Genomic DNA, 27,420 nt, shown 5'->3' with positions numbered 1-27,420 from the left:
GGCTTTTTTCACTAACTTTATGTTCTCTTTTCTTCTCTACATGGGTTATATGACCAACAATGCTATATTGAATTTACATCTTCTGTATAGATTTTCAGATGCATCTTTGAGCCTTATTATTAATTTTAACTCTAAGTACACATATATTAATCTTGTATGTGAACCTCAAAATCATTCTAATAAGTACCATTTACTTATTTTTGTTGGCTTTCCAGGAAAGATTTGTTTTGGGTTTGTTATCCGACTAGATAAATTATCACTTTTTATCAGTGCACTGGGGTATTGCTTTTGCTATGGCTACAGCTTCCCCACCACCTTTGCCTGATTTTCATTTACTCTTCAATATTTTACTAAGTGACTTGCATTTACTGTTGTGAGTTATGATCAAAATGTATTTGATTAATCTTAGACTAGAATTATATTAATGGATTCTTGATACAATGTAAACATTTACTCAGATAGTTGTCTTAATTTCATACGGTATACTATACTTAATCCGTATTTTCATGCTGAGGAGGATAATTCATTCCTTTGCTTAGCATTTGAATCAGTACAGCAAGGTGAATTTTCTCCCTTCCCTTGCTCATTAGCTATGTTTTTCTCTTCCATTTCCATAATGCCTCAAAACATATAAATCATTTTCTCCGTAATGTGATTGCATACTTATAGAAAGCGCAACTTCACTTTAAAAGATAACATTGGAGCAATTGACCATAAAATTACGTTTAGCAGGATGATGCTGGGGTCCGCAATGGAAAACCAATGCAGTATGTGTGATCAGGGAGCTGAGCATTGGATCCCATGTCGTACTGTTTATGGCCTCCTAATAGTATTCTGATTTGTTGTTGAAGCAGTATTTACATGTTATATACAACTGAACTGCAGCTGTTTAAAGAAGTAAAACGTTAAACTCTCTGTTGGGATAAGTTCAGACCAGTGTAATTAGTGCAACTGTAGAGCGATTACAGTAATGGATTATACTGAGAAAAAGCAAGTGAGATCAGACTTGTGTTCTGTTGCTGCCTTTATTTCTAGGTCTTTAAAGACAGTTCTGAACGTGTGTGTGTATATATTAAAAATAGAAAGTACAGAAGAGAAGTCAAAGCTGCTAATGATTTGAGAGGTTTACATGTGATGAGTAACTTCAAAGATAAAGATTAGCAAGTCTGAATAAGAGTTGTAAGGCATTAACTGAGATATTTTAAACTGTGTAAGTCAGCCCTTCTTTTCTATCTTAATGTAACATGAGAAGAAAGCAATATTCTGAGCACTGAAAGCACAATCTATTTGGTAACAGTGAAAAACACATGCCTCATGCAGCGCATTGCCTTTCATTTGTCTTTTTGGTGGGTTTTTTTAGGACTTTGGACTCTCTATGACTGTCTTCTCATTTCCCAGAAGCTGCATCTCTGCATTGCTGACACACTGTTCTTCCTCTTGTGCCCCATGCAGGGGGACAGGTCCCTGGGAGTTCCTGTTCCACCCCAGAGTTTCAGCTGTCATCTCTGAACTGATGAAAAGATAATGGTGTGGAGCACCGATGTCTGCCAGCTGGTTCAACTGGTTCAAAGTGGTTCCCCATTATGTGCAAATCCATATTTTAGTGAACATTGCAGCATGCGTTGTTCAGGATATGTATCTGTGCTGCACTGGTGCAAAGTAAGGTGTGCAGGGAAAACGTAGACTCAGTTTTTAAAGAGATTTAGGTGTCTAGCAATGCAGATAAGTGTGTGATGGCATTCAAAGAAATGTCTGCACATCTGTTTCCCCCTAATTTCGATAGATCATTGGTATATCATGGGATATTTTTTTTTAAGTTCTTAAAATTCTTTTCCAAGGTGTCACAAAATGTTTGGTGAAGCAAGGAGCAGAACTTGATGCCCTGAATCGCTCTCCTTTCTCCCTCCCTCATTGCTGCTGCTTCTTTCCATGCCACCCTCTGTCTAGGGCTCAGTCTTCACAGAGGTGTCCTAGCACAGTACTAAGCTTCGTATGGAAACTACAGAACGTGTAATTTCTCATTGTTACTCTTTCTAAACACTGATTTTTGTCTTTTTAATCTTAACTTTCTTCAGTTCCCTGTTTTCGGTTATTGTTTCTAAACAAAGACATTACCCGCACTTGTGACTTCTTTTATATTGAAGGTCATACAAAGTTTTACCCTTTCTGCCTGCAACATGTTTTAAAATCCGGCCTTTCCTTTCTCCTCTGTCTTCCTGAGTCTCAGAGCTGGTGAAGTCTTTCCCTCTTTGGCTTGCTTGCTTTGCCTTTTGCTCCTTTTCATCTCATGCAGACTTTCCCTGCTAGAAAAACTGTTACTCTTTAAATCTCGTTTTTCTCATAGGCGGCATCTTTGTAAAACTATGCTCCTACATGTATTTCCCCTCTTGATTTCATTCTTTTCGTCTTGTTGCCTGTATGTTATGCTGAGGTTTTTGAAGTTGTATATACAGTTGATAATAGGCTAAAATATTTAGATAATCAGTAACATTTATTAGTATTTGAAGTACAGTAAAATAATTCCAAGCTCTTAAGTGGCTTGCTGTGAGAAACGTAGTTGATGCACACTGAGAAAGTGTGGGAGTGAAGGGAGTAAACTTGCTTCTTCCCTTGATCCTTTGACCGCCTGATCTGATGCGATGAGCCCTGTACAGCAGTGGCATCCTTTCCCAGGCAGCGAATGAAGAGTTTCTGTAGTTAAAGAGTAGATACCTGCATGGTTCCTTCTCCCTTGCACCACTGGGCTTTCAGAGCTGCTTATTTTACCAGTGATTTCATGTGGTACTGTTACGCCAGACCTCAAATAAACCACAGGGTTTTAAATGCCTTTATATCCTTCAATTTTTTGGCAATGGGAAAACCAGCTGAAATCACTGAAATGCTTTAACTTTGGAAACTATTCACCAAGTGGAATTATTCACCATGTATAATAGTTGTTATGCGATGTTTTTTGTAAGGGCGCCAGAAGAAGTTCTTTTGAAATACATGAGGTGGAAACCCCATTCCCTTCAGTAGGAAGCACCTTACACTTGACAGGGTTGTCACAACCCGGGGGGTATGTTATCCTTTTAATGCACTTGCATAACTCCCATTAACATTAATGGAAATTACATGCCCTCACTGTGAGGTGCATATAACCTTTTGTTGAAATGAGTGATGTATTGTGGCAGATTTTCCAGCGATGTTAAATCAAATTTAGATTACTATACTGATGTCACTGATACTAATTTTAGTATCTTTGTTGATTGGATTTTATTTTAATGAAAATTCACAGCACAGCTTTATTAGGTCCCGTGTTCTTACAATGGAAAATGCCATTTGCAATGCTCTAGAAGAGTTATGCTTTAAAAAGGGAGATGGTGCATCTTTTTCTCCAATGGAAAATGTGCACCATTGCATAGCAAACTTAATGTTGTTGTATTGCTTCATAGTCACTGTTTGCAGACTTTTTAGAAAGAGTTTGTAGAGTTTACACGTTGCAGGTGGCAAGGTTAGGACAGAGGAAGGGAGCTGGCGCTTTCTGTGCCTGGCCTTGTTGCTCGAAATCTGTTTGGCTGGGGGTGACTCAGCTGCCACCTGGTCTCTCACCTCTGCAACGGGCGGCATCAGAGCAGCTCCGCTCGCAGGGGCTGCAAAACTTCGTCATCTGTGAATTGCTCAGGAGATGACAGTTACTAGTGGAAGGTCAAATGCTACCTTAGAAAGCAACATAATTTTTATCAGTATGTTAGCCAGATGCAGCCCTGTTCTACACGCAGCTTTCGTACTGATATAATCAGTGTGCAAGGGAGGGGTTTATTTATCCTAATACAGTTATACTGTTGCAGCCCCTAGTGTGGATGCAGTTGTACTGACACACACTGCCTTCGCTCCTATAGTTTATTATAGCTTCTGTAGGAACATACTTGGTACCTTAGTAGAGATGCAACTATTTCAGGGAGTTGTGCTGTTTCGTTTTTGCTGATTTAGATTCAAATCTGTGCGTAACCAAGCCTAACAGCAATGGAAAAAGTCAAAACAATTAGCCTTATCCAGGAAAGGCTGAACTAGCTCATTGGAAATAACATTTGCTTTGAAGTAAAAATCCAAATAAACCATAGATGGAATAGAAGTAATTTTTTTACATCCTACATTGCTTTTCAAAATATTTACTTCTAGAACGCAGTCATTCTTCCTGTAAGTCTTCTGCGCTGTTTTTTCTCCTTAAAACTCCAACTCGTCCTTTTCCTAAAGAGCTTTTAGGAAGCATCACGTTTCCCCTCTGGTTCTGCAGCTGTTTAAGTGAACGTGTGTCTTGACTTCAGTTGTGAAATTATATCTGGTGCTTACTCCTCTTCTTGCATTGATTGTGCTTCTTGCACAGGAAAGTTATATCCTGTCCATTTTTAACCACATAAACCCTTTCTGCCATAGCATCATTTCATGATAAAAGTATTGTGGCAGTGTTGTTTTTATTTTTGGATGTATATTTTCTAATGCATGCTTTAAAGATGCAAATTCAGAATCCTGGAACTTGCAGACACACTGGACTTTGTGGTCTATGGCCAGTTCAGTATTAGATGTAATATAGGTGTCAGTAAGTTCAGAGCTAGCCTCTATTACGTGTGATGATGCTATCTCGGTATGGGACTGCTTGAAGAAAATTTAAAACTTTTTTAACATATTAATGTATCTGCATGTTTGGTGGATATGAGACTTAAAGAATTTGCTTATTTAACGCTATTTAATGTTGAACATTGAGCCCAGCCCCCATGAAGTTCCAGGAGCAGACCTTAACCTGCTCTAGGTGGCACCTCCTGGAGCCACAGCCCCTGCTTCGAGGACTCCCCGGCGCTTTCCGTGCTGGCTGACGTCTCCTGCAGCCCCAGCCCTGCGCCACGAGCGGCCCGGGCTCGCCCGGCCCGGGGCAGCGGCAGCCCCGCTCTGCCCCGCCGGCAGCCCCCGCTCGTGGCCCGGCGCCACCGGCGGCAGCCGCGCGGGGCTGCACCGAGCCGGCGAGCAAGCGCAGCCCGGAGGAGCACGGACTACGCGGGGCCGATGAGTTAATTCCCCCTCAGCCTCTCCCCTCGCTCGCGGCCGCCCCTTCCCCCGGGAGAGGAGAGGGTCCCCCGGTGCGCGGCGGCGCGGAGCTGCGCCGGCCGCTGCTGCCGCGGGGGGCAGAGCCGCAGCGGGGGGCAGAGCCGCAGCGCGCGGCGCCGCCGCTGGACTTCGCCCGAGCCGGGGGTGGCGGAACAGGTTTCCCTCCGCGCCGCCGGGGCGTTGCGTCCAGGCGGGGAGGAGGGTTCGCGAGGTGAATGAACTTTTCAGACGGGAAAAGCAGGGAGGGGAGGCGGCGGCGGGAGGAGGAAGCGGGGCGAACAGCGCTTCCTCTCGGGGGCGGGTTGGCACCGGCTGCGGCCGCTGCCCGGCGCCGCGGCCGGAGGATGCGCCTCTGCGCCGGGCTCCGCGGGCGAGCGGCGGGAGCGCCGCCGGCAGCGCGACGGCTGAGCGCGCGGCGCGGGTGAGAGGGCGGCGGGGGGCGGCGCGGGGCCGCCACCTCGGGGCTCCGGGAGGCCGGGGCGGGCTGCGGCGGCCGGGAGCCCGGGCCGAGGGCAGCGAGCAGGGCGGCCGCGCTCCTGCTGCATAGGTGCCTGGGGCGGGGCGGCAAGTCGGGCGCGGGGGCTGCGGGGGCGGGGGGCGCCGGGGACCGGCCGGCGGAGGCAGGGGCGAGGGGGCCGCGCCGCCGGGGTGCCTGAGCCCCCCGGGGGTGGCGGCAGCGCCGGGCCGGCCCGCTGGCGGGGGAGCGGCCCCGGGCGCCTGAGGGCTGCCCGCGGCGGGGCTCTGCCTCTCCGGAGGCAACTGATGCCTTGGCACTTTGCTTCTCATTTCAGAAATTCTCGCGTGCATCCGGGTAATATATGGCTATAAGTGTGTGTTTATGTGCATACGGACTATGATCTTTTTTTTTTCTGCCTGCAACTATAAAAAAATCTGTTTACTGGGTACGATGTGTCTGCAGCACAGGAACTGTTCTTACCTGCTGTTCTTAAAGCCCTTGCATTCCTGCAGTTCGGTGTGTTCAGAAGTAAAATTCTGTAGTTATTGCTGTACTTTATACGAGCTTTAAAGATAGCTACATTTTTTTGTATTTTATAAATACATGAAGGTAATATGTATAATGCAGAAATAATGCCAATCTCCATCAAGTTGTTATTGGGTCATCATTGTGTGTATTGCAGAAAAGTATGCTTATTGGTATGGATGTTGGGGATCCAGATAGCAATTTAACCTACATGAGGAGACTAAGCAAGCATCACTGGGAAGCTCTGCTGGCAATACGCAAGCGGTGTAATAGGAAGGATCATGTGGATTCACGGAGAGTATACCATGCTATTGAAAGAAGTTTTCTTTAAAAATCCTAGGGAAAATTATAATTGGATTTTTAAATAATTATTTAAAATAAAGTTATAGATGAGGGAAGAGATTCTGCAAGGAAATTAAACTTGCCCTTTATAAACGTTTAGCTTTGATGTAGAATTCGCTAGCGTAAGGAGAACAGTTCGAAAGAGCACATGCAAGTAGTGATTTAGAGCTCTTGCAAGTCTGGAGGCTGGGTGCCTGGCTTCTGAAGGGAATGGTAGATATCTGCAAATAAAAATACTTCAGCCATAGTTCGTGTCGGTAAGAAGGTATAGCTGTAGTCCTGAGAGTCACATTTAGCACTGGGGGTTTGATTTTGTACTTTCTTATAAACTTTTGACTGGAAGAAAAATCAGAAAGTATAAAACTACAGGAAAACACAGCACGCTGTTAGGTTACAGCATATATCGTGATTCTAGCCTTCCTTCCCTGGCAACCCCTTTGCTTACAAACCAGAATCCTCCCAGTTGGCATCTAAAGTCATTTTTATCTCCCACAAACACAATTTAATGGTTTCAAGTGATGGTTAACGGTTTTAGTACAAAGGGAGTACCATAGCCGAACCAGGGCCGTACAGCAGCGACTCAAGAGTTAAGAGAGCAGCAGCACCTCAGAATCCATTTAACTGGCAAAGCGCTTGTTTAATTGGGTTGGTTGCTAGGGAATGGATCCGGCACCACATATTTCCATGAATTTAAACACTGGACAAATGGCACACCTAAGTCCACTTAAATAATACACCTGGCTTTGGCTCCGGCCGTGCTCGGAGCAGGTGTGAGTGGCGAGTTGCCAGCCTGTTTTCCCTTCACTGTGCAGCTCCCTTTGTGGCTGCCCTGCTGCTCTCCCCTTCCCTGGTAGCTGCAGGGCCAGCTCCACTTGCCTTGCCTTTTTTGCGGGTATGGGGTTGTAGCAGGCTAGTCTTTTAAGATTCAGTTAATGTAAACATAACTCACATATTTGATTAGTAATTAGCCTGTTAAATGCTTATATCTTTCTACTATGGCAAGAGTCAGATTCTGCTCTGATTAGGTTGGGTTAATGTAGCTATTTGGCTAGTGGAGTTGCACTGGGTTTACTCTCAGGAAATACTTCTTGTTTCGCTGTACCAGCAGTAGCAAGGCTGGGAGGGCTGGTGTGTCCAGGCCACTGCCAGTTGCTACAGTTTCTCAGGCAGCGCCTGTTACATCTGTGGCGAGTAATGCTAATCAATAGCATGTTAAAAAAGACCATCTGGGGGTAGAGCTGACACCAGCCATCCCCGTGCACCCTGCGTGTGCCACGGTGGAGCTGGCAGTAATGGCTGAAGGCAGTAGTAAAAAGAAAAAGGCTTTCCCTGGTGTAAATGCTACTTGGGAACTGAACTTACCTACATTATTTTATAAATAGAATAAATGCAGTAAAATCTGGTTTTATCTCCTTAGCATTTTAAATGTGAGTTAGTCTTAATGTCCTGTGTTGCACGCGGGAGAGCTGAGTTTGTCTCTATTCTCGTTCCCCATGCTAGCGGGAGTTAGGGACAAAAAGAGGCAGCTGTATCTAATTTAGACAGTGAAGGGAGTCGGGGACTTGTTAAACTCAACCGTAAACTATGGAAAATAAGAGGACCAGACTTTCTCTAAAGCAGCCTGCTGGAAGGTTTCGTAGCTTAATAAAGCTTGGCTAGATGCCCCAGCTGAAGAGCATTTCATAAATTTCTGATAGCACTTGCCTAAACATAAAACAGGAGTGAGCAGACTTGTCAGGTTTATATATGTAAGCTGGGAGAAAATAAGAGGCATACCTAATTCTCATGAGAGCCGCTACAGATTAAGCATCTCTAATATTGGAGGCCGGCCTGCAGAGGCACATAAAGTGATGGGCCATCTGTACTGCCTCGATCAAAATGCATCACTGGAGAGGGTGCTCTATTAGAAGCGAAGGCAGATCGGGGCATTGCCGTGGAGCTCTTCTGACTTCGGCTGAGTCACAGATTAAACTTCTTGACAGACATGGGGGAAGAATTGTTAAGAGAGACCTTATGTCATATTTTTTCCCTGAAGTTCACCAAAGACTAGGGTTTAAAAAAAATCAATCTACATTTGACTGCTGGCAGTCTGTGCAAGGGACTCTTCTGCTGCTATTTTGAGAGCTATTTAAAGCTGGCTTTTAGATTTCACTGCAAAATATGCTGTTAGTAGTGCCATATCTATCTCACGTGAATACACATTACGAAAAGTAGGTTATTTTCTAAAATTTCCTTAATTTTTCTTACCTAGTTATTGGTATGAGTTTTGCATATAATTATATGCTTCGAGCTGGTTCCTAGCAGTGCTTGCCCTGATGATGGTGATAAGGATATACCACATCCGATTAGCTGAGAAATCTGCGGTGAGGAGCGGGGAGCAGGTTTGGTAGGCGATGCCTGTTGCACTTGACATGGAAATCCCTCTTCCATCTGCAGTATTCTCGCAGAGGTAACTGTAACTCTTTTAACCATAAATATACAAGCGTGGATAAAATAGCTGTGGAAGAGCAGTTTATGTACCTCCCCAAATGTGTTAAGTATTTTATTGATAGATAAGCAGCAGTCTGAGCCGGGGACTACTTTTAGATACAGCGGAGGGAGGGTGGGGGAATAAACTACAAGGAAAAAGGCTGAGGGGAGAGAGGCAGCGAGGTGACAAGGTTACTCCCAGGCATTTGTTTAAAAGAAGTGAGGAAAATACGAGGAAGGCTGTTGCATGCACAGTGCTCTTCACTGAACATAGGTGTGATCACATATAATGAGAACGGACAGTCTTCTAAAAGCTGCAAGTCAGTAAAAAGCTGTTATTTAGAGAAGCGGTTAGCTAGTATAGAGCAGAAAAAAAAATCAACCTTTAGGCCTTCAGAAAATTGTGTGTGTGTAATGAAAACCTCTATGTTATCCATTTAATTATTTTTTTGTTCGTTTATGGAAGTACATGTTCGGTCATTTCTGAAGAGCAGGAGCTCTGCTGCCACTCCTCCAAAGCTGGTGTCCAGGAATATGTGCCTATTAAACTAACTTTTTTTTTCTTCTCCTTTTGAAACAGATCTAGGTTTGCCTCTCAAGCTGCTTTTGACCACTCTAGATAGGAGCGACGCACTGAATCTGACATGATTCTTCTCAGTTGCACTGCCACAGATGGAATTCTGGATACGAGGAATGCAAATTGATAAGACTTGTTGGTATTCCTTCTGCGGTAGCCTGGCACATCTCTGAGCAGCAGCAGAGGTACTGAAGTTGTAGCTATAATTTTAGGAGATTGTTCTTTTCCCCTTTCCCTATCCATTGGAGTAAGTGCTAAAACTTCTGAAAGTAATTGTTTTGTATAAAGCAAGCTAATTTCACCCACCTAGGAAATTTATTGAAGAGACTAGTAAGGAAGAAAGATTTTTCTTTTCCTCAAAACCCTGTTAGTGTATGTTTTCGGAAAATAGCCTTAATAAATATTGCATCATACTATAGCGATGTATCTGTTGACTTATATAAACATTCAATATGTATTTTTAAATAAGCATTGAAGCTGAGTGTAATTTTTCAGACCAGAGGTTTTGCTATTGCAGGAGAACATACTTAATCAAAGTTTATCTCAAAGAACAGACGCTGACAGAGATGAAGTAATAATGTGGCTGTGGAATAATCTGCTGGAGGAAAAGCTGTTTTCCCAAGTGGCTTTAGGAACAGAATAGCCAGTGTATTTCTTTGGGTAAAGCACCCTGTGCTAGGTTCTTTCTGCTAAGGCATTTCTGGTCTTTACAAAAAGCAGATAGTCTCCCTTGTGTCATTTTTAATTGATTTCCACTGCATTACAAGAGATCATTGGCACCAGTCCAGGAAAAGGCAGGCAGCGAGTAGGGAATTCATCAAAAACTGACTCACTGATCAATGGATCTGATGAAATAATTAGCACTTGATATTTTCAATACAATTTCATACTGGTATTTTGACTTCTGAAAGCAAGAGAAAATCCTTTTATACCAGAAGATCACCAACCAAACTAAGATTTCAAAAATGCTTCAATATATTTATTCATTTTTAGGGATCTCCTTGTAGGAATCGCTAGGAATTTTTTATTGTCTCTTGACAACAGCAGGATCAGAGTGTTGTGCTCTGTTTTGCAAATAAGTCTATTTTGCAGTATTTTATTTATGGAGAGAAGTCATAGGCATTGCAAAAAGTTTCAGTGCCTTCATTCCTAAAAATTTGCAGGAATGGACCTTAAAATGTATTTATTAATAATAATAAAAAATATGGAAACCAATAGGTATTGTGAAAGGATATTACAGTATCATCAGAGCCGTAGTGGACTTCAAACACTATCATCCCACAGTTCTAAGACTCAGGCAGCTCGTTGCGCTCTAATGAAATCTGTAAGAGAAAACAGTTCATGTCAAGGCTGAAATAGCCTTCTGTTTGAGGATCCTCTATGAATTTACACATGTTGTTAACTCAGTAAGTTTTACCATAGTCCCATTTTAAAATGTGGATAGACACATTTTCCTCTTCAACATCTTCATTGTTGATACACTAAACAAAACTGTCAACTCAAAACATCCCGGAACCTTAAGGAAGAAGGTTGGTTTTGCATGTATCAAAGCAAAAATTTTGATGCCCTGCTAAATTCTTGAACCTATTGCTGAATTTCAGTATAGAGTAAAAATTTCATGGCATATGTAGGTAAAAGCTTATGAAATGTGAATTTTTCAAGTTTCTACTTCTGCCTGGCACTAAATAAGACTTCAGGTCATTTGGTTTTTTTCTTAGGAGTTAGATTATTTTAGGTATATTGTATTTTTACTTCTTTGAGGAGAACCTTGCTGTTCCTTTTTAAAGATTTTTGGGGGGAGATGAATACCGTTTTTCCTCTCCCTTGCAGCAGCTCTGCAAACAAAAAAGAAATAGAAGACGTTAACCCACCTTGTTCAGAGAAAACACTAAATCAGCACAATATGGCACAGCATAGCATTGTCCTTGGATTATTCATGATGACTGTTTTATCGCTGTTGGATGGAAGTTCAGCTTTCCTGTTAAATCAGCGTCTGAAGGGAAGATTTCAAAGAGACCGTAGAAACATCCGTCCAAACATCATCCTTGTTCTTACTGATGATCAGGATGTAGAACTTGGTAAGAGACGCTAAGATAAAGAGAATTTTAGCTAACGACTATGGTACTGCTTCTCCTTGGAACTAGATTTTGCTTTCAAACTAATTATTTTCTTTTATTTTCAGTGTGAAAATATGGTAGAAAGAACAAGTAGTAAAAGTTAAAACTTACATTTATGTGGAAAATGCTTCCCAGTTGCATGCAATTCAAGAATAGCAAATGGTAGTTTCAACTTAAATGTCAAACTTCCTGTTTCTGTGGAAATGTGAGATTCCTGCCTATCTGTGTTAATCTACATGCCTAAACTATGCTTCTGGCAATTGCATGTATAACCTGGGAAGCTGCATGCCAAAGCAGTAGATTTAAATTCATAAATGATTATTGCGCCATATAATTACCCAAATTCTTTGTGTAATTGCAGACGTTCATTGCAATTACAGTTTTAATTTCAATTACTTAAATGTTACCTAACATATACATGCTATTCTCGGTATTGTCCATTTAGATGTGTAGTTAATTACTGACCAAAATCACTGAGTATGCAAAGATTCTACTGTCTTGCTCAACAATATGTTAATTGTGGAAAAAAGCAGATAAAGATTAAACACACACTTTGCCTAATGATTTGGAATAACGAATTAACAGAGTTTGGGGTTTGTTCTCTTTCCCAAACAAGCTTGTATTTACCAATGTTGTCTGTATTTAGGAGAAGTGATTAAGACAAGGCAGCTTAATATTGGTAATTTTACGTTATAAATACACTTTTAAGTGGGTATAAAGCCTGATTCATCTGAAAGGTGAGAGCTTGTATATGCGCGGTCTGTTTCTTTTGCCAGTCACTACATCAAGTTTGTACTGTAGGTGGAAAAAATCAGAAAACAGACCTTGCAGAAAAAAAATGGAACAAACTAGTAGAGTTAGTTAATTTTTATTATGTATACATTTATCCTTCTAAATGAGAAGTTTATCACAGCAGTGTGGCAATATTCTTACAGGTGCTTCCCTTTGATCAGTGTTACTACATGTCTGCAATACTGTAGATTTTGCAATTTTTTCAAAGAGAAATTTTGTTACGGAAGTAGCTCCACAAATACAAATTTAGTTCAGATGAGCAAGATCAGAAGGATTTCTTTGGTTGTTACTATTTTTTGGAGAAATGATTATTTTGGTCACAAAAGACAAAATACAAAAAAAATGCAATTTCAATAATGTATATCAAAAAAAAAGTAAGTACGTTATCTTGCAAGCTCAGAAGGTGGTCCTGAAAAATTTATCATTTTCTGCTTTGTGCTAGCCTGTTTGTTTCTGATGCAATTGTCAAAGTCCTTTGGGCAGTATACTTCTCTTCTCTGATAATCTGATGCTTTCCAATTTCAAGCACAATGGGCGTGTGTCCACTCAAATTAGGATCTAACTGAAGAAAATCCATTTGATGAAGCTGAGATTTGATATTCCTCATTTGCCACTAATGGCTTCATGAGACCCAATATTTGTTTGAAGTAATTTTTATTCTTGTCTATTGTCTGGTGAGCTGTCCAAGTTAATCAAAATTGCCATTTGTGGGGACTGTGGTTAATATATTTAAGAAAGGTGGAAACAAGATGTGAATTACAAATAAAAGCTAAGGAAAACATGGAAGCTATCGAAGTGTACAGAAAGCTCTGCATAACTAACATTTCAGCTATTTCTAAGAATGTTCTGTAGCTGATGGATGTTGTAGCTTTTAGTTTTGTTCTGTGGCTACTTTTGAAGCAGAAGGGAAGGCAACACAAATTCAGGTGCTCTAGCAGCCTTCCCTTTAGCGAATTTGGGATAGATTTAACAATGTACCAGTAGCAGGTGGGGGTTGCCAGAGGGAGATGTCCTTTCAGGAAAGGAGTTCACCTTCCTTTTCTTTATTTGTGCTGCTGTTAATCATGCATTTTACTTGGGAAAGCAAGCCCCAGAGTTATCCTGAAAGCAGGAAGGCCTAGTGAGGGACTGCCGAGGGGAATGCAGAACCTCCAGGGCGAAGGAGGGCCAGCGCAGATTGTAATGGATACAAATGGGAGAAGGCAAATGAGAACATCAAGAACTACTGAAACACACACTCAGCTGACTGTCTAATCAAGAGAGTTGTACCGACAAGCGGAATATAAAGAACAAGAGGAATATATTGATGAGGAGGAAGAAATGATTAGAACCAAAGATCTTTTCCCCTCCATTAGAGGGGCAGGACTCAGCATCTCCAGTTTAATTAGATTTGACTACCATGTTGCTGTAGTTTAACAAACCAGCTTATTTAGTTGTATCTGGAGAAAGATCTGATTATTTAGAAGGCATTTCAGCTATGATAGAGAGATCTTGGTGAGAGGAGATTCATACGTTCCTACCTGTCCCACTGAAAAACTACAAATGTGGCACAGAAGATACTATTTCTGCGTTATCATACGTGGAGATTAGGGTCTTAGAGCTTTGTTAAAATGAAACACAGGTAAAAAGAGGAATTGAAGATGTGAAAAGGCTGTCTAATAAGGTTCAAATAAGATGCTAATAGGCTTTAGGGGAGAGTATTAATTAACATTCCAGGGGTCCAGCTAGCATATCTGCCTGTGGATATTTTGAAAATTTTGCTTCAGAGTAGACTAAGTCACACGGAGCTTAATATAAGCTCTTCAACAACTAGAGCTCCTTAAAACAAACGTAAATTACATGATATCTGACAATAAAATACAATTAATGAGAAAGTCAATATTATTTTTTAAAATAACTGTTAAATTGATTAGGGATTTTTTTTTTTAGCAAATTTCTATTATAGCCTCATACTGAGCAGTTAATAATGTGTTCTTGCAGTAATATAGCTAATTATATTCCAGTACTGGATTTTCATAATTCTTTTTCCTATATAATATAGGAAATCTAGGAATACCTTTGGAGAATTGAATATATTTAAACATTTTTCGTTATTAGATATTCTTTTGTTTGTAACATTTGTAAATATAATCAGCTCCCCGGTGTTATAGCACAGAATTTTTTTCTAATATATTAAAACATGAAGTTAAGTTCAGGAACACATCTGTTGCAAAGTGTGGGCAAGATAAATTGCTTCACACTGCTATCACTGATGATGAATTAGATGATGATCTAATTGGGCATTTCTTTAGTTAATAGGAAATATGAACAATATGCAGTATTGTGCATCTTGCAAATCATGACAAGTGTGTATTTAAAAATCTGTAAAGTTGTTTTGTGCATTCAAATAGGAGTATGCGTGTGAATGCCCGTATATATCCTGAAATCTAGATTGTACTGAAGAAAACATTTACTGTTGTCAGTTTAATTCAGACTTTCTGGGTTCCTGGGAAGTTTCTTTCCGTCCTGATAGCTTTGGCTCTTCCAGCCTCCATTCTCAGTGAATGAGAAGATTAGAGGTTCATGATCCATCTTCCCTCTCAGTTTTGGGGTAACTGTAGGTTACATGGGCATTTGGATACCTTTTAGCTTCTTCACATGTGTAAGCTTTTCCTCAGTGTCAAGACCTCATTAAAAATATGTGCCGTTTTAATGTGTTTTCCCCATTTTATTAGTCAAAATATCCATCTTATTCTTACTGTGAACTTTGAAGAGACACTAAGCAAAGCTATGGATACCACACAAATTCCTAATGGAGTTTCAGCCTACTCCTTGCTTCACTTTGTCCAGAGAGCAGCTTGAATGCATCAATTTGTTAAAACGTGCATGTTTTTCACAGTAGTTCCATGGATTTTTTTTTTTTTTTGAGTAACTTAGGCATTTCAGACTAAACTAAGTCATATTTATTTCCTATCAGTGATTTTAAGCAGGTAAAAGACCATTTTCTGAATAAAAGACTGACACTTCAAAGCATAACTTCCCTTCGTACATCAGCTAATGACGCACCAGGAGGTTTTCCAACTCAAGAGAAGGTGGTTTGATGAGATTCCAGTTGCTGATTAATACATAACTAATCTTCTGCCACAGAAAAATCAATTCCTACTTTTTTTTCACGATTCCATGTTTGTATTGGAAGCAAGCTGAAAAAAATAAGTTTTGCTTGGCTGGTTTAACACTGTTTAAAATATTTAAAGCTGGCCTATTTAAGACTGCACGGAAGAGTGTGCTGGGTTCTTACCTTTCACTGATCTGTCACTCTGCGTTAGTTCTCAAACGGGGGAAGCAGATTAGATCATATGTTTTTGTATTAAAGACTGTTGATATATAGGGCCTTGTTGTTACAGCAGTTTTATTAAAGGAGGTTACTGACCCCAAGGGGAGACTTAACATATACTGCTATTTATGCGCAGATGCCCCTGTTATTTAAAGAGCTTGCTAAATTTTATTTTAATACTGGAATGACAAAACAGTTTTTTGGTCTGCCTGTTTGTTCTTGGGCTAGCTCCTGAGACACCGCAGAGGAAATGTCCACAGTTTTCAGGCTCACACAACCGACTCTTATAACTGTAATTGAGTTAGTGCCTTTGAGGAAAGGGAGATTGCTCCCACACACGCACTTTCCTATCCTGCATTTAGGGAAACAAAAAATCTTGCTTTGTTCAGAAACTTCCTCTTGATATGTGCAGTTTAACAAGTTCTAGGGGGGCACTATGATAAGCTGCCTTCGTTCTTGTGACAAAGTGATGTGACAGAGAAGTGTTCTGCTTTGAAAAATGCACAAACAGATCTTTTATTTATTCATTCAAATGAAATAATCTCAAGAAAACTAATGCCATGGCAATTTAAAGATGAAATGACCTACAGTGGCAATTAACCTTTCTTCATGGTGCCAGAGAGTCAGATTTGGTATGTGGCTTATGACCATTTTCCCTCTAGGTTTTGACTCCTGGTTATATCAATGTGCCCTGTATCAAACCGACTTACTGTTGCAATTTCATAATGAAATCCCTGCCTAAAGAGCTTAGAAGAAACCTAAACCCATTTTTGACAGAAACAACATACAGTTTGTGCCAGATGGTTGCAGGATGCATTGATTAAAGCTGAACTATTAATTCAACTCAACCTTGGTAAGTTAGCCCCACACCAACTCCGGCATGAACCCATATCCTCATCGCTGTGTTGTCTGTTGGCTTTCCGGGCTCGTTACAGGAAGGGAGGGTTGGTGATGGAAAGGTTTACTCTCCCTTGCAAGGTCATGCTGGTGGCAGGTATCATTATAATGTCTTTGGAAAATGGAAATTCTTCCTAGATCAAGAGTAGCTTACTCTGATGCAGTTTTAACAATAAGACTCTAATACATGAGGGAAATTAAATCTCCTTTTTCTTCTGATCCTTGATATTTCCATGTTTAAGAAAGATTCTGATATGGTTGGCAGATTTTGCTGGATAGATGTCTATGCTAAAGATTCAGTTTGAGTCCAAAGCGTTGTCCTAAGTAGGAAAAGGAATAGCCATTTGGCAGCAGCGTGACTTTTAGTAATCGCTGGCAAAAAGGCCGAGTCCCATTACCCCAAGTCATCCAAGTCCCTGCCAGTTAAACTCGTTTGTTTGCTTTAGGATGGTGGTTATAAACTGCACAGCGTTATCTGTCCCAAATGAAGTCACCAAAAATTCAGTTTTACAGAATCAAGCCTAAGAAAATTTAAAGAGTTTTGGGTAACACCATTACCAAAATTGATCCAAAATTGATTGCATGGATAGACAGAACTCAGTGGGCTAGTTTGGGAAATTCTGATGAGGGCTTTGCTCTGCCTTTACTTTGATGTAGAGTATCCATACCTGCTAATGTCTCATACTAGGGAAGAGAATGTTTTAACTCTCAGCCTTTTGCAGAAGGTTGGCACAAAAGATGTCTTCTCAAACCAAAGATTAAATAATGCTTAAGGAGAACGTAAGTTTTAATCAGGCTTGCTGCACAAAGTGAATTTCATCCTCAGGCCACGCTGTCTCAGCCTTGTTCATGCTGCATTTTGCCTTCAGCTACTCGAACAGTACTAATGGCTCCAGAAAGGCTGCACAGGGTAACGTCTTGGCTACAGTGATAGATGTTGAGCTTGGGGAGAGAGAAAGACATTCAAAAATATGTGTCATGGTCTCTGGCAACAGGTTTGAGTCAAATCTAAGCTAGGACTTCAATATTTGAGCCTTCTTAAAGCAATAGGCGAACTTTGATTAAGAGGAGGGAGCTCTTAGGTCTTGTGACTGAAACAGGAAAATCCTTCTGAGATGGTTTTCTTCTTCTAGGTTCAATGCAAGTGATGAATAAAACAAGGCGGATCATGGAACACGGAGGTGCTCACTTCATCAACGCCTTCGTGACAACACCCATGTGCTGCCCATCTCGCTCCTCTATTCTTACGGGGAAGTACGTGCACAACCACAACACTTACACTAACAATGAGAACTGTTCTTCTCCGTCCTGGCAGGCTCAGCATGAAATACGTACATTTGCTGTGTACCTCAACAACACAGGATACAGGACAGGTAAGATCAAGGTTGGCTCTATCTGAAAGCTGCCTTAGACCTCTCAGTACGGAGGCCATTGTTTATAACCTTTTAATTTGTTCTCGTAAAGGACTGTAGCAATGTAGAATGCCAGAGCTTCAGCTGTGCCTGTAAGTTTAACTTCATTTTATTTTTACTTGTAGAAATTAAAAAAAAAAAAAGACTTTTTCAGAGGCTGGGAAGGTTAAAATAGTGGACATACTCTAGGAACAGAATATCTTGGTATACGATTGAACCCAAGGTACAGCACATGTAAAATATGCCCATCAATTACCTGAAGTGAGTAGAACGGACAAGAAGGAAAATATGGAAAGGAATTAGTTACTTGAATTTTTTGTTAGGAAGATATATTAATCAAACTAAGAATACAAGAGAAAGGTCTGCTCCTTGTTCTGTGCTTTGGGGCAGAGCTGTCGACTGGATTGGTTTCTCTAGAGAGTCTGTTCCTAGAAAGGTGTTTAAGATAAATCACAACTGGGGAGTAATCTGCAAGATCAAATGCACTCCTGAGAAACAAATGATCCTCTTTGTGTGCAGTTCTCCTCTAGGAATAAAGATCCTGTGAAAAGGATTTCAGAAAATATGGGACATTTGTTTCACACCCATTTTCTTCTTGTGTTCTTCAGACATAAGATATAGGACCTTGCCCATTACAGTGTGTTTTTGTCACTTTGCTGTTGACACCTTTTGTCATGTTGAGAAACAGGCATAAACCTGAATCTGTTGATGTTATTTATAGTATGTACAGCATAGTATTATGATTGTTATTTATAGTATGTGTTTGTGCTTTGGATTTATAGTACATGATGCTTGATCTTGGCAAGGCTTCTAAAAACTGGTATACATCTTAAATAGTATTTTTAACTAGCGTTTTTTCCTTTTAATCATTCACGTGAGCTTTGCACGTCACTGCAGCAAAATCTTGGTCTTAAAACAAATAGGTAATTTCCTTGTTTTGTTTTTCTAAAATAAAGACCTGAATCAATCTGGAAAGGAATAAACTGGGGAAAATGCACATACCTAGATAGTTGGTTGCTGTTTCCCACCATTTATTATTCCTGGCATTAATACCAGTGATCTTATAAACATCACACCAAGGTTAATGTTTTATTCTTTATCGAGCTTTTTTTTTGTGTTTGCTGATATCTGTCTGTTGTAATAATTGTTATATTTAGTAATTATATTTCGAGCACCTGCAAGTTCCACTAACTTCCACAGCTGTTGCAGGTGTCCTGGCATTCATACGTCTTATATTTTTTACATTAACTTAATATTTAATTTTAGGTCCAAGATCTTAGTGACTCTGTATTGTATTTTCAGTCTACCACTGTTAATTTACAAACGAAAGGTATTGGAACACACAGAAATATTGCTTTTACAAGTACAAAGTGGCTTTCTAATCTTCAGGTATAAATGAGATCCTCGTGAAGTTAAATGTATTTTATTATACAAATTTTAATGAAAGCTGACATTATTGGAGACTTCTGTTCATTTCTGATCTCTGATTAAAGTCTAGAGTTTACCGATATGAAAGAACTGTCAGCAGTATGAAGGTGTGTTTTACCTACTTTTTCCAAAGATCTGATCAGAATTACCTGCTTTAGAAGCAGCAGGAAATTGTACTTTAGAAGCTTTGTTCACTCAGTTTCTCAGTTTTCAAAAGTAATCTGCTCAGGAGAGTATTTTGGATGTTACAAATACAGTTTCTCTGAGATGGGAACCTCCCTCAACATTATTGCAATGAACAAAAGAAGATCAAAAAGCACGGGAGCTCATTTGTAGATTTTTTTTTTTTTGAGGTCCACAGTGATATTGGTTTGCCTTGCAAAAACATAATTTAGCTTCTTGCTCTTTTTAAGAAAAGACCATGAGAAATAAAGCCTTTTCAGGCTTGCTTTGGTATGCAAGTTCACAACTCTGGAGTGAGGAAGCTATTATTTTGGGAGGGAGGTTGGGTTTTTCTTAATTCATAACCCAGACTTTCTCCTTGTGTCTCCTTGTTCTCTTTTCACTCTCCTTTAAACATGACGGAAGAAATTCTGCTATCCTACTCCACTTCACCTTCCCTCAGTTTCTCCTTCCTGCCCCTCATTTCGCATCTCCTTGCCTGTATCTCTGCTCATCGTGACCTCCCTATGTTTTGCTGCTGTTGCAAAAGAGGACTGTGCTGTGACCATTCTTCCTGCATCGTAGTATTTTTCCCGAGACAGTGGCATTTGTGGATTTGATTTGTACAGACTTGTCCGATTGCCAGATTTGTGCTGCTGCTGCTGACACCTTTGGGAAAGGTGCCAATGGTATGCAGGCAGGAGGGGACAGCATGCTGCAGGATTCTCCTGCACGGTTTTTGGAAAGTAAAAAATGTGAGAGGAGATAAGAAGAGGTATGACTTTCCTATAATTGTTTCCCAGTCGCAGCCTCAGTTGTCACTTTTGTATTTTTTCAACTTTTGTATTTTAAAAAGTCTGATCTACTTTGTGTTAGACACTGGACTAGGCAAAATAGAGGTGAAAATAAGAGATTGAGCTCAAGGAAAGTTCTTTCATTGATTTTTAACAGCCGGAATATCAGCCGTCATGCAGAAGGCTCTCTGTTACTTTATGTGGTCAATGAAAATATCATGACAGTGCAAAGTCTGTCTTTTCCTTCTACTACTAAAGCCATTAAGACTGTGGGTGTTACAAGTACGTCTTCCTCAGCATTAAGCTGTCTCGCTGCTGAAAAATGCCAGTGTCATGAACAGCGACTGAAAGGCTGTGTTCCCTTTGCATAGGCAGTACATGCAGACACCAAGTTCCTGATCTCAGTGTGTTGAACAATCAGTCCTATTTTGAAGAGCTTCTCATGTCATTGTCCTATTACACATTGCAGGAAATTATGCAAGAAGGACAACTTACGCAAATATACCAAGTCAATTGATGAATTAATCATTCTGAAAGTCCATGTAAGCCACATCTGAATCATCAGTGGCTTGGAACAGTGGGCACTAACACTTCAGCTTGGAGCAGGAGATGATCCGAATGTAAGAGAAACAAAGAGATCCGGTGGCAAACATTTCTGAATGTCAGAGAATTTCTCTGCCAAAGGTTCCTGTGTAAACATTTACAGAAAGAATGCGCTGTTCTCTGTGAATATATACATCTCTTTCCATGAGACGGCTTTTAAAATGCACAGTGCATTGTTGCATGCTTGTGTCCTGCAATGACAAATGCGGAGATGTTTTATTGAAACACAGATTTAAACTTTCCCATAGACGTGACTTAATGAGAAAAGCTTCTCTCTTCCATTTGCCTGGCTGTCTGAATGATTAGGCCTTAAAACTGGGGACTGATTCCAGAATATTTTGTCAGCCTTATCTACAGTCAGGAAATGAAAAGACATGTTTATCTTATTAAATTCAACAGAATTAGGGATGGTGGGCCAAATTCAGCCTGGCAGAAGGAAGCATTTGGTTCAGCAAATCTTCTGTGAGAATTCTGTTAATTTATATTAGGGCTTAATGTGGCTCAGTATGCAGCAAATGCAATCCAAATTTTGGCCAACTTACCATTGTCATTCCTGTAGAGCGGTACCCTATGGTACAGCTAACCCCATTCAGTTAAATGAACCTATTAACAAGGCAAAAGCTACTTGTGTGGTAATGTCTCAATATCTCATTCTGCTGGTAAGCCCATACTTGAATTATGCAAAAAATTAATAAATGCCATTTTGCACCATTCATATATTTTGAACCTAGAGAAAAGTCATTATGGGAGGTCTCTCGCTGCCATTATAAAAAATTTCCTGGGAATAAAAGTAATAATCATACTTAGCACTTTCACAGGGTTTTACAATAATTAACTAATGAATTCATTAAAATTCAGTGACAATCTTCCATTTCCTCCCATTAATATTAGACTAAGAAGATACAGTGGCTGACTGCCTTCAAATAATTATTTTTCCACTTCACTGTCCAAGCCTTTGACATTTTAAAGTGATTTTAACATTAAATTGTAAGAAAGAGGAGAAAAGGCTACTGGTAAATGTTTATTAAAGGAAGAATGAACCTAAAAAATATGTGACCAGATTTTAATTTGCAGATACATGCCCATAGAAGATTCTCAGGTTATCCGTTCTCTGCTGCAGATTTTGTTTTTCACTATAGTTGCTGGTTGCTAGTTTTGTTGCAGAAATGTTTAAAGACTTAACTGAAGTTGATCTCTGTGTATAATTGTGTGCTAGGGGACAATCAGTGACCTAAAGAGTCAAGGATGGATAGAAATGGAGCTAGAATAGTGAAGGACTTTCTGCAAGAACCTGGAGCTGTAGAACCCAGATTTCTTCTCTTTCAGTGAATATCTTGTTGAAAGGAATTTTGTGGTTGGATTGAACTGGGGTTGGAGTTTTCTCTCTGTTAGATGCAGTAAAGGTTTATTGTTTTTATTTATGAATTAATGCCTTTACTAGTGTTTCTCCCAAGTTTATTGCTAAGTGGAAGAAAACAGGCTTTGTTAAACATGGCAAATGTTTCTTCTTGCACAGCATTATCTCAGAATCTCCCTGGAACTTGGCAATCAGGGATTTTCTTCAAATCCTATAGACGAAATGAATCTGAATGAAATTCTTTGGAGTCGACAAAATAGCTTGGTGCAGACTTTGGTATTTTAATAAAGGTTCAGCATTAAGCTGGATAAGCTCTTGCTTCGGCTGTTGTTATTAAAAAAGGCCTGGCAATGCACTGTTGAGGTTTTTATTGTTTATGTGTGGAGAAGGAAATGTTACATATGAAGAGTGGAGGATAAATCTAAAGGTTAGCGTGTTTCCGTGCCCATTGGTATATGAAAGGAGGGAGTGATACCCATGGCAAATGTTTAATGAAATGTCTCGCTGCTGTGGTGGTTTTGATGTTGGGAAGCATTCTGGGTGAAATCTGCCTGGCCAGGGCTGGCCACCAAGGACTGAGCAGACTGAGGAGTGGCGCTGAGCTGTGTTGCAGAGCAGTGCTCCGAACCACGTAGCCAGCGTGCCTGCTTTCCCTCGCGCTGCCCAGGGTAGGAAACGATGCTGTTGTGATACTCTAAGCCATCTCCTATCGAATGGTAATACAGAGTCATGATATGAAGGGTGTTTTTTCTCCCATTAGCGCTCAGAGTGTGTGTGTGAGAGCTGTTCAGAAAGATATTTATGCCTTGTGATTCTAGTTCTGCTAAATTTCCCTAGGCTGTGCCATAGGCATTAATGAAAGGGGCCTTTGGCCAAGTGACTCCACTGGGAGTTTGCTCGCCTGAGGAAGATGGGCAGCACTTGGCTCATTATCAGTGTTCTTCTATCTGATTCCTTGTTGACCATTTCAAGATTTGGCATCTGCTCCCCTTCAGCCAATTCCCAATTCATTAAATAGATTTTTGCACTGATCCTTGGCCACAGCTGAGGAATGTGCAATGCCAACTCAAGAGGAGGACCAAAGGTGTCATAAAGGTTATTTTTTCTTGCTAGGTATCAGACTAGTCTCCTGGCATAACAAGAAAGCCTGTAGGCTGTTCTAATTGCACTGGCTACCAGTCACTGTAAAATATGGTTCTTACAACTAGTTTCATGAATCATAAGAATAATTTTTATCCTGATTGTAGAGAATAGTGGTGTGCGTAAGAGCCTATATTAAAACTCTCTAATGTCCCAGTGGTGGGTGGAACATGAGATCTTTGAGAAAAGTGTGTGTTATCAGTGTCCTATAGAATAGAGAAGAATTGGGGCATCATGTGCAATAGACCAAAATAAAATATGTGTGTCTCTATACTTCTCTTCTTAGCCTAATTGATTAAGTGCTTCAATGAATTTATCATTTCAAGGACTGTTCCAGATGTACAAAAGAAAAGAAATAGCAAAAAAGCACTTGGAGACCAGTCTGCCTTAGCATCCTGAAATTGATGGAAGTGAAGGGATCTGAAAACAAAATGTGGTCTTAAGCTCCACTTTTCCTCCTTGAAAATATTCTAACATTTAAGAACCCACTGTATATTTTAAATAGCCCTTTAGAGTTAGTCCAGTTACTGAGGTATTGACACTAATGCCACATCTTTTAGTCTTTGTAGCCATGTCCTGTTTTCTGTTGTCACGAAAGGTGCCAGCTGGGACCATTCTGTTCAGGTGACTTCAGCACTCAGGATTACTGTTTTTTGAAACTCTGGTCAGTTATTTTGGTACATAATGAGAACTGATGTCTCCTGGAAAAAATTTCTCCTGTGGGACCAAATTTAAAACTAAATTACAGGTTTTTCTCTCTGATCCCCCATACTTATACTGCCATAAGTCCATTAATTTGGCTGGGGTTGATTCCATTATACATTGTCAGTTTAAGAGTATGTTTGGCCGTGATGTGAATACAGAATCACAGAACTGAAATGACCTTTGGGCTCAATGCTCATTACAGGCGCACTTAGCCATGCTGAGAGTGCTTTCTCACCCGCTTTCCTCTGATTGTCTTTTAGAGGAGAAAAAGTACTGAAAGTAATTTTTGCTAGATATACAGCAGAAATAATGCTTTTTTCTTTCTGAACTGAAGAATTGTTCAAATTTAGCTAATTGTTCAACTATGAGATGGGAAAAACTAGTATCAAATAGAGTAGCAAAAGATCTGAGAGGAGTAAACAAACCTCTGTGAGTAACTTTAAGATTGGCAACTCAAAACCCAAGCTGATTCCTGAAAAGATGGCTGTTAAAATAAAAAACCCATGAGAAAAAAAGGTGTTTTAAGTACTTAATTAAGGTACTTAATATAGGGGGTTAAAGAGTTTAAAACATGAGTTTAACTTTAGATTCATGATGCTAAGTGCAGTTTAATGGTGTGCTAATAAGACAGAAGATGGATACAGTTGAGTAGCCTGAAGGAGATGAAGGGATGACTCCAGAAGGAGAGATGTGTTGTATAAATTCTGAGCTTACTGTCCTGCAGTAGCAAAAAGCTGAAGTTTGCTTTTCTCAGCTTCAGTATTTATTAAGAGAGTATGAATATTTACAAATATAGTCCTAAATGCAAAAATCCTGGAATCATATAAATTTGACTAAGATGGGCCTATTAAGTCACCTAGTCTATCGTAGGATCACAAGATAATTCAGATTCAGGAAGGACCCTGGGAGGTCTCTAGTCCAGCCGCCTGCTTGAATCAGGGTCAGCTGTAAAGTCAGACCAGGTTGCTGAGGGCTTTATCCAGTCTGGTCTTGAAAACCTCCGGGGGTGGAGGCTGAGGAGTCGTTCTGAGCAACCTGTTTCAGGGCTTGGCTGGCCTCTTTGTGAAGAAGTTTTTCTTTAGATCCAGTCCAAACCTCTCTTGTTTCAATATATGCCAGTAGTTTCTTGTCCTCTCATCATGCACCACTGTGAGGAACCTGGCTCCATTTTCTCGATAATCTCCTCACAGGTATTGAAAGGGCTATCTGAGCCCCCCGAAGCCAGGACAGCATTGCTTCTTGGAGTGTATTTGTTTAGTGCACGGTCTCACTTGCCTTACGTGTCCCAGGAGATCGAGCTTTCGCTACTTTCCAACGGAGTGGAATGTATTGCTGTTGGGAAGTTACTGCCAATATCCCTCTCGTGCATTTTTTTCTTAATTTCATCTTACCTTATTTAAAATGAACATAAGTACTATGACTGTATTGTTAAGCAAGCTGTTAGTGAAATGAGTAAGTGGTCTCGACCAGTAATTAACGGAGCTGTGTCTAAAGAGAAGAGTAACTGTGAGCAGAATCGGAGCTGAACTGCCAAATCAAGGAAACTGAATGAAAGACTGAAATTCTGGGTCTAATTCTGATCTGCCAGCTTGATGCTGGTGAATCTCTGTTGACCTCCACAGCATTCCTTCTGACCGCTTCAAGTGCAAGAGCAAGAAAAGGTCTGCCAGATATAACTCTCAATGTTGAGCAGCCTGTATGGGACAAAAAGGAGTGAGTGATCCCTGGCATCATTTTATTGATCCATCCTGAATTATCTTCTTAATTTCCAATTAAGTGTGAAGGTACATAAATATCCTTTGGGGGTATATTTAATTTTCAAAAGGTTTTTTTAGGGACATATTAAAAAAAGAATTACTGTTTAAAGAAGAAAAAAAAGCTTGCAGAGTTTGATAGATGGTATAGGTAGAACTAGCTTGATCTTTTCCAGTAAATGGAGCCTCTTGGAACAGTTTTGAGACTGAGATGTCTGTTCATTTGATTTTGCTTTTATGCAACATTTGACAATATGCTAGATTACTTTCTAAGCAATGAGCTTTGGACCTCATGTATCTCAACTGCATTATTTTCAGAGCAGACCTTTGTATTAATTGGTAGCACAGGGCAAATTCTTGTGTGTTCAGTTTTTTTCCTTTCAGGAAGACTTTAAAAACAAAACAAAAGAAAACCTCTTGTAAAAATTCTAGTCTGAACCAAAGAATTTTCCAGGTGCTTATCATCGGGGCGAGACTTAGAGAAAAGACCTTTATAAGGTTGTGAACTCCAGCGGAAATGGTTGCAGTGTACAAAGGGCTCAATTCTTGTATATCCTGTTTCGTGTAGTCTTAGGAGAGACTGCTTTGTGTAGTATTTAAAGCAAAAGAAAACCACATTCCTACTGCATTTATTAAAAACAGCCATGTGGATGTGTTTTAATCAATCCGTTCATAGCCTGGGTATAGAAACATGGCTGAGCATCTCAAACAGCAGTCTCCGAGAATGTTTGTTAATGAAGTCTTGGAGCGGTCGGGAATTGAATGTGCTGAAGGCGTGTGTACTCTAGTGAGCAGCTGTCTCTGGTGGTGAACTAATCTGATGAGGTGGAAAATTGTGTTAGAGAGAATCTTTACAATCCAAAATCAAAATTTTTCACCAGCATCAAGAGAGCCGTGTTGTAACCCAATATTTTGTAGTACTGAGGAGTGGTGTTTAGAAGTTTTTAAATAATGAGCCTTTCAAGGGCTGAGGAGGAGGGAGGAGGGGGAAAAGGAAAAGATGTGAAATGGAAGATTGGAAACAGCAGAGAAAATTATTTAAAGCACTCTGACATCCATGAAAGATTGTAAAGACATCCTGAATGTACAATGGGGGGTATGCAAAAGGTGCTGGAAGGAACTTCCGCCAGACTTTCCTTTAATGCCTCTGCAGAATAACAATGAAGTAATTCTTAACAGAATGCCTCTTTCCTGAGTTCTTCAGCTGGCTCGGCCAAGGGTTTTAGGAACTGACTGGTAAACTGGAAGCTCAGCTTCCATGAACAGGGTGGGTAGAAATGCCAAATATATCTCTGTTTGGATGTAATATATTGATAAGGGATAGAAGGTTTTGGAGCAGCTTGTGCATATTTGCTACTGTAGATGGTGGTCAGTGTTTCAATCCATTATTCCCTGTTACCAGGCCAAGAAAAAAATGTGTATCTATATTGTTTAATTATCCACAATCACTGTGGATTGCCTTTCATTTTTTAAAAATTAGAAGTTGTTCATAGAACA

The 27,420-nt window shown here is 40.2% G+C and overlaps 1 protein-coding gene across 11 annotated transcripts in view; it reads left to right on the top strand.

Moving 5' to 3' along the window:
* The window catches only part of SULF2 (sulfatase 2), a 170,666-nt gene that overhangs the window by 94,633 nt on the left and 48,613 nt on the right, over positions 1 to 27,420 (top strand). For 7 of the 11 annotated variants that reach the window (XM_064521479.1, XM_064521476.1, XM_064521478.1 and 4 more), the window contains 3 exons: positions 9,453 to 9,634; positions 11,280 to 11,527; positions 17,702 to 17,941. In XM_064521479.1, coding sequence (XP_064377549.1) covers positions 11,353 to 11,527; positions 17,702 to 17,941 — 415 coding nt within the window. In that variant the 5' untranslated portion in view covers positions 9,453 to 9,634; positions 11,280 to 11,352. Of the gene's footprint in view, positions 1 to 5,152; positions 5,291 to 5,361; positions 5,501 to 8,833; positions 8,853 to 9,452; positions 9,635 to 11,279; positions 11,528 to 17,701; positions 17,942 to 27,420 lie in introns of those variants that run through there. The other 4 variants (XM_026106574.2, XM_064521480.1, XM_026106575.2 and 1 more) reach the window with 4 other exon arrangements.

The sequence above is a fragment of the Dromaius novaehollandiae genome, chromosome 16 (genome assembly GCF_036370855.1).
Source record: "Dromaius novaehollandiae isolate bDroNov1 chromosome 16, bDroNov1.hap1, whole genome shotgun sequence".
NCBI lineage: Eukaryota > Metazoa > Chordata > Aves > Casuariiformes > Dromaiidae > Dromaius > Dromaius novaehollandiae.
Note: the sequence above shows the minus strand (reverse complement) of the source record. Positions and strands in the feature narration are given on the sequence as shown.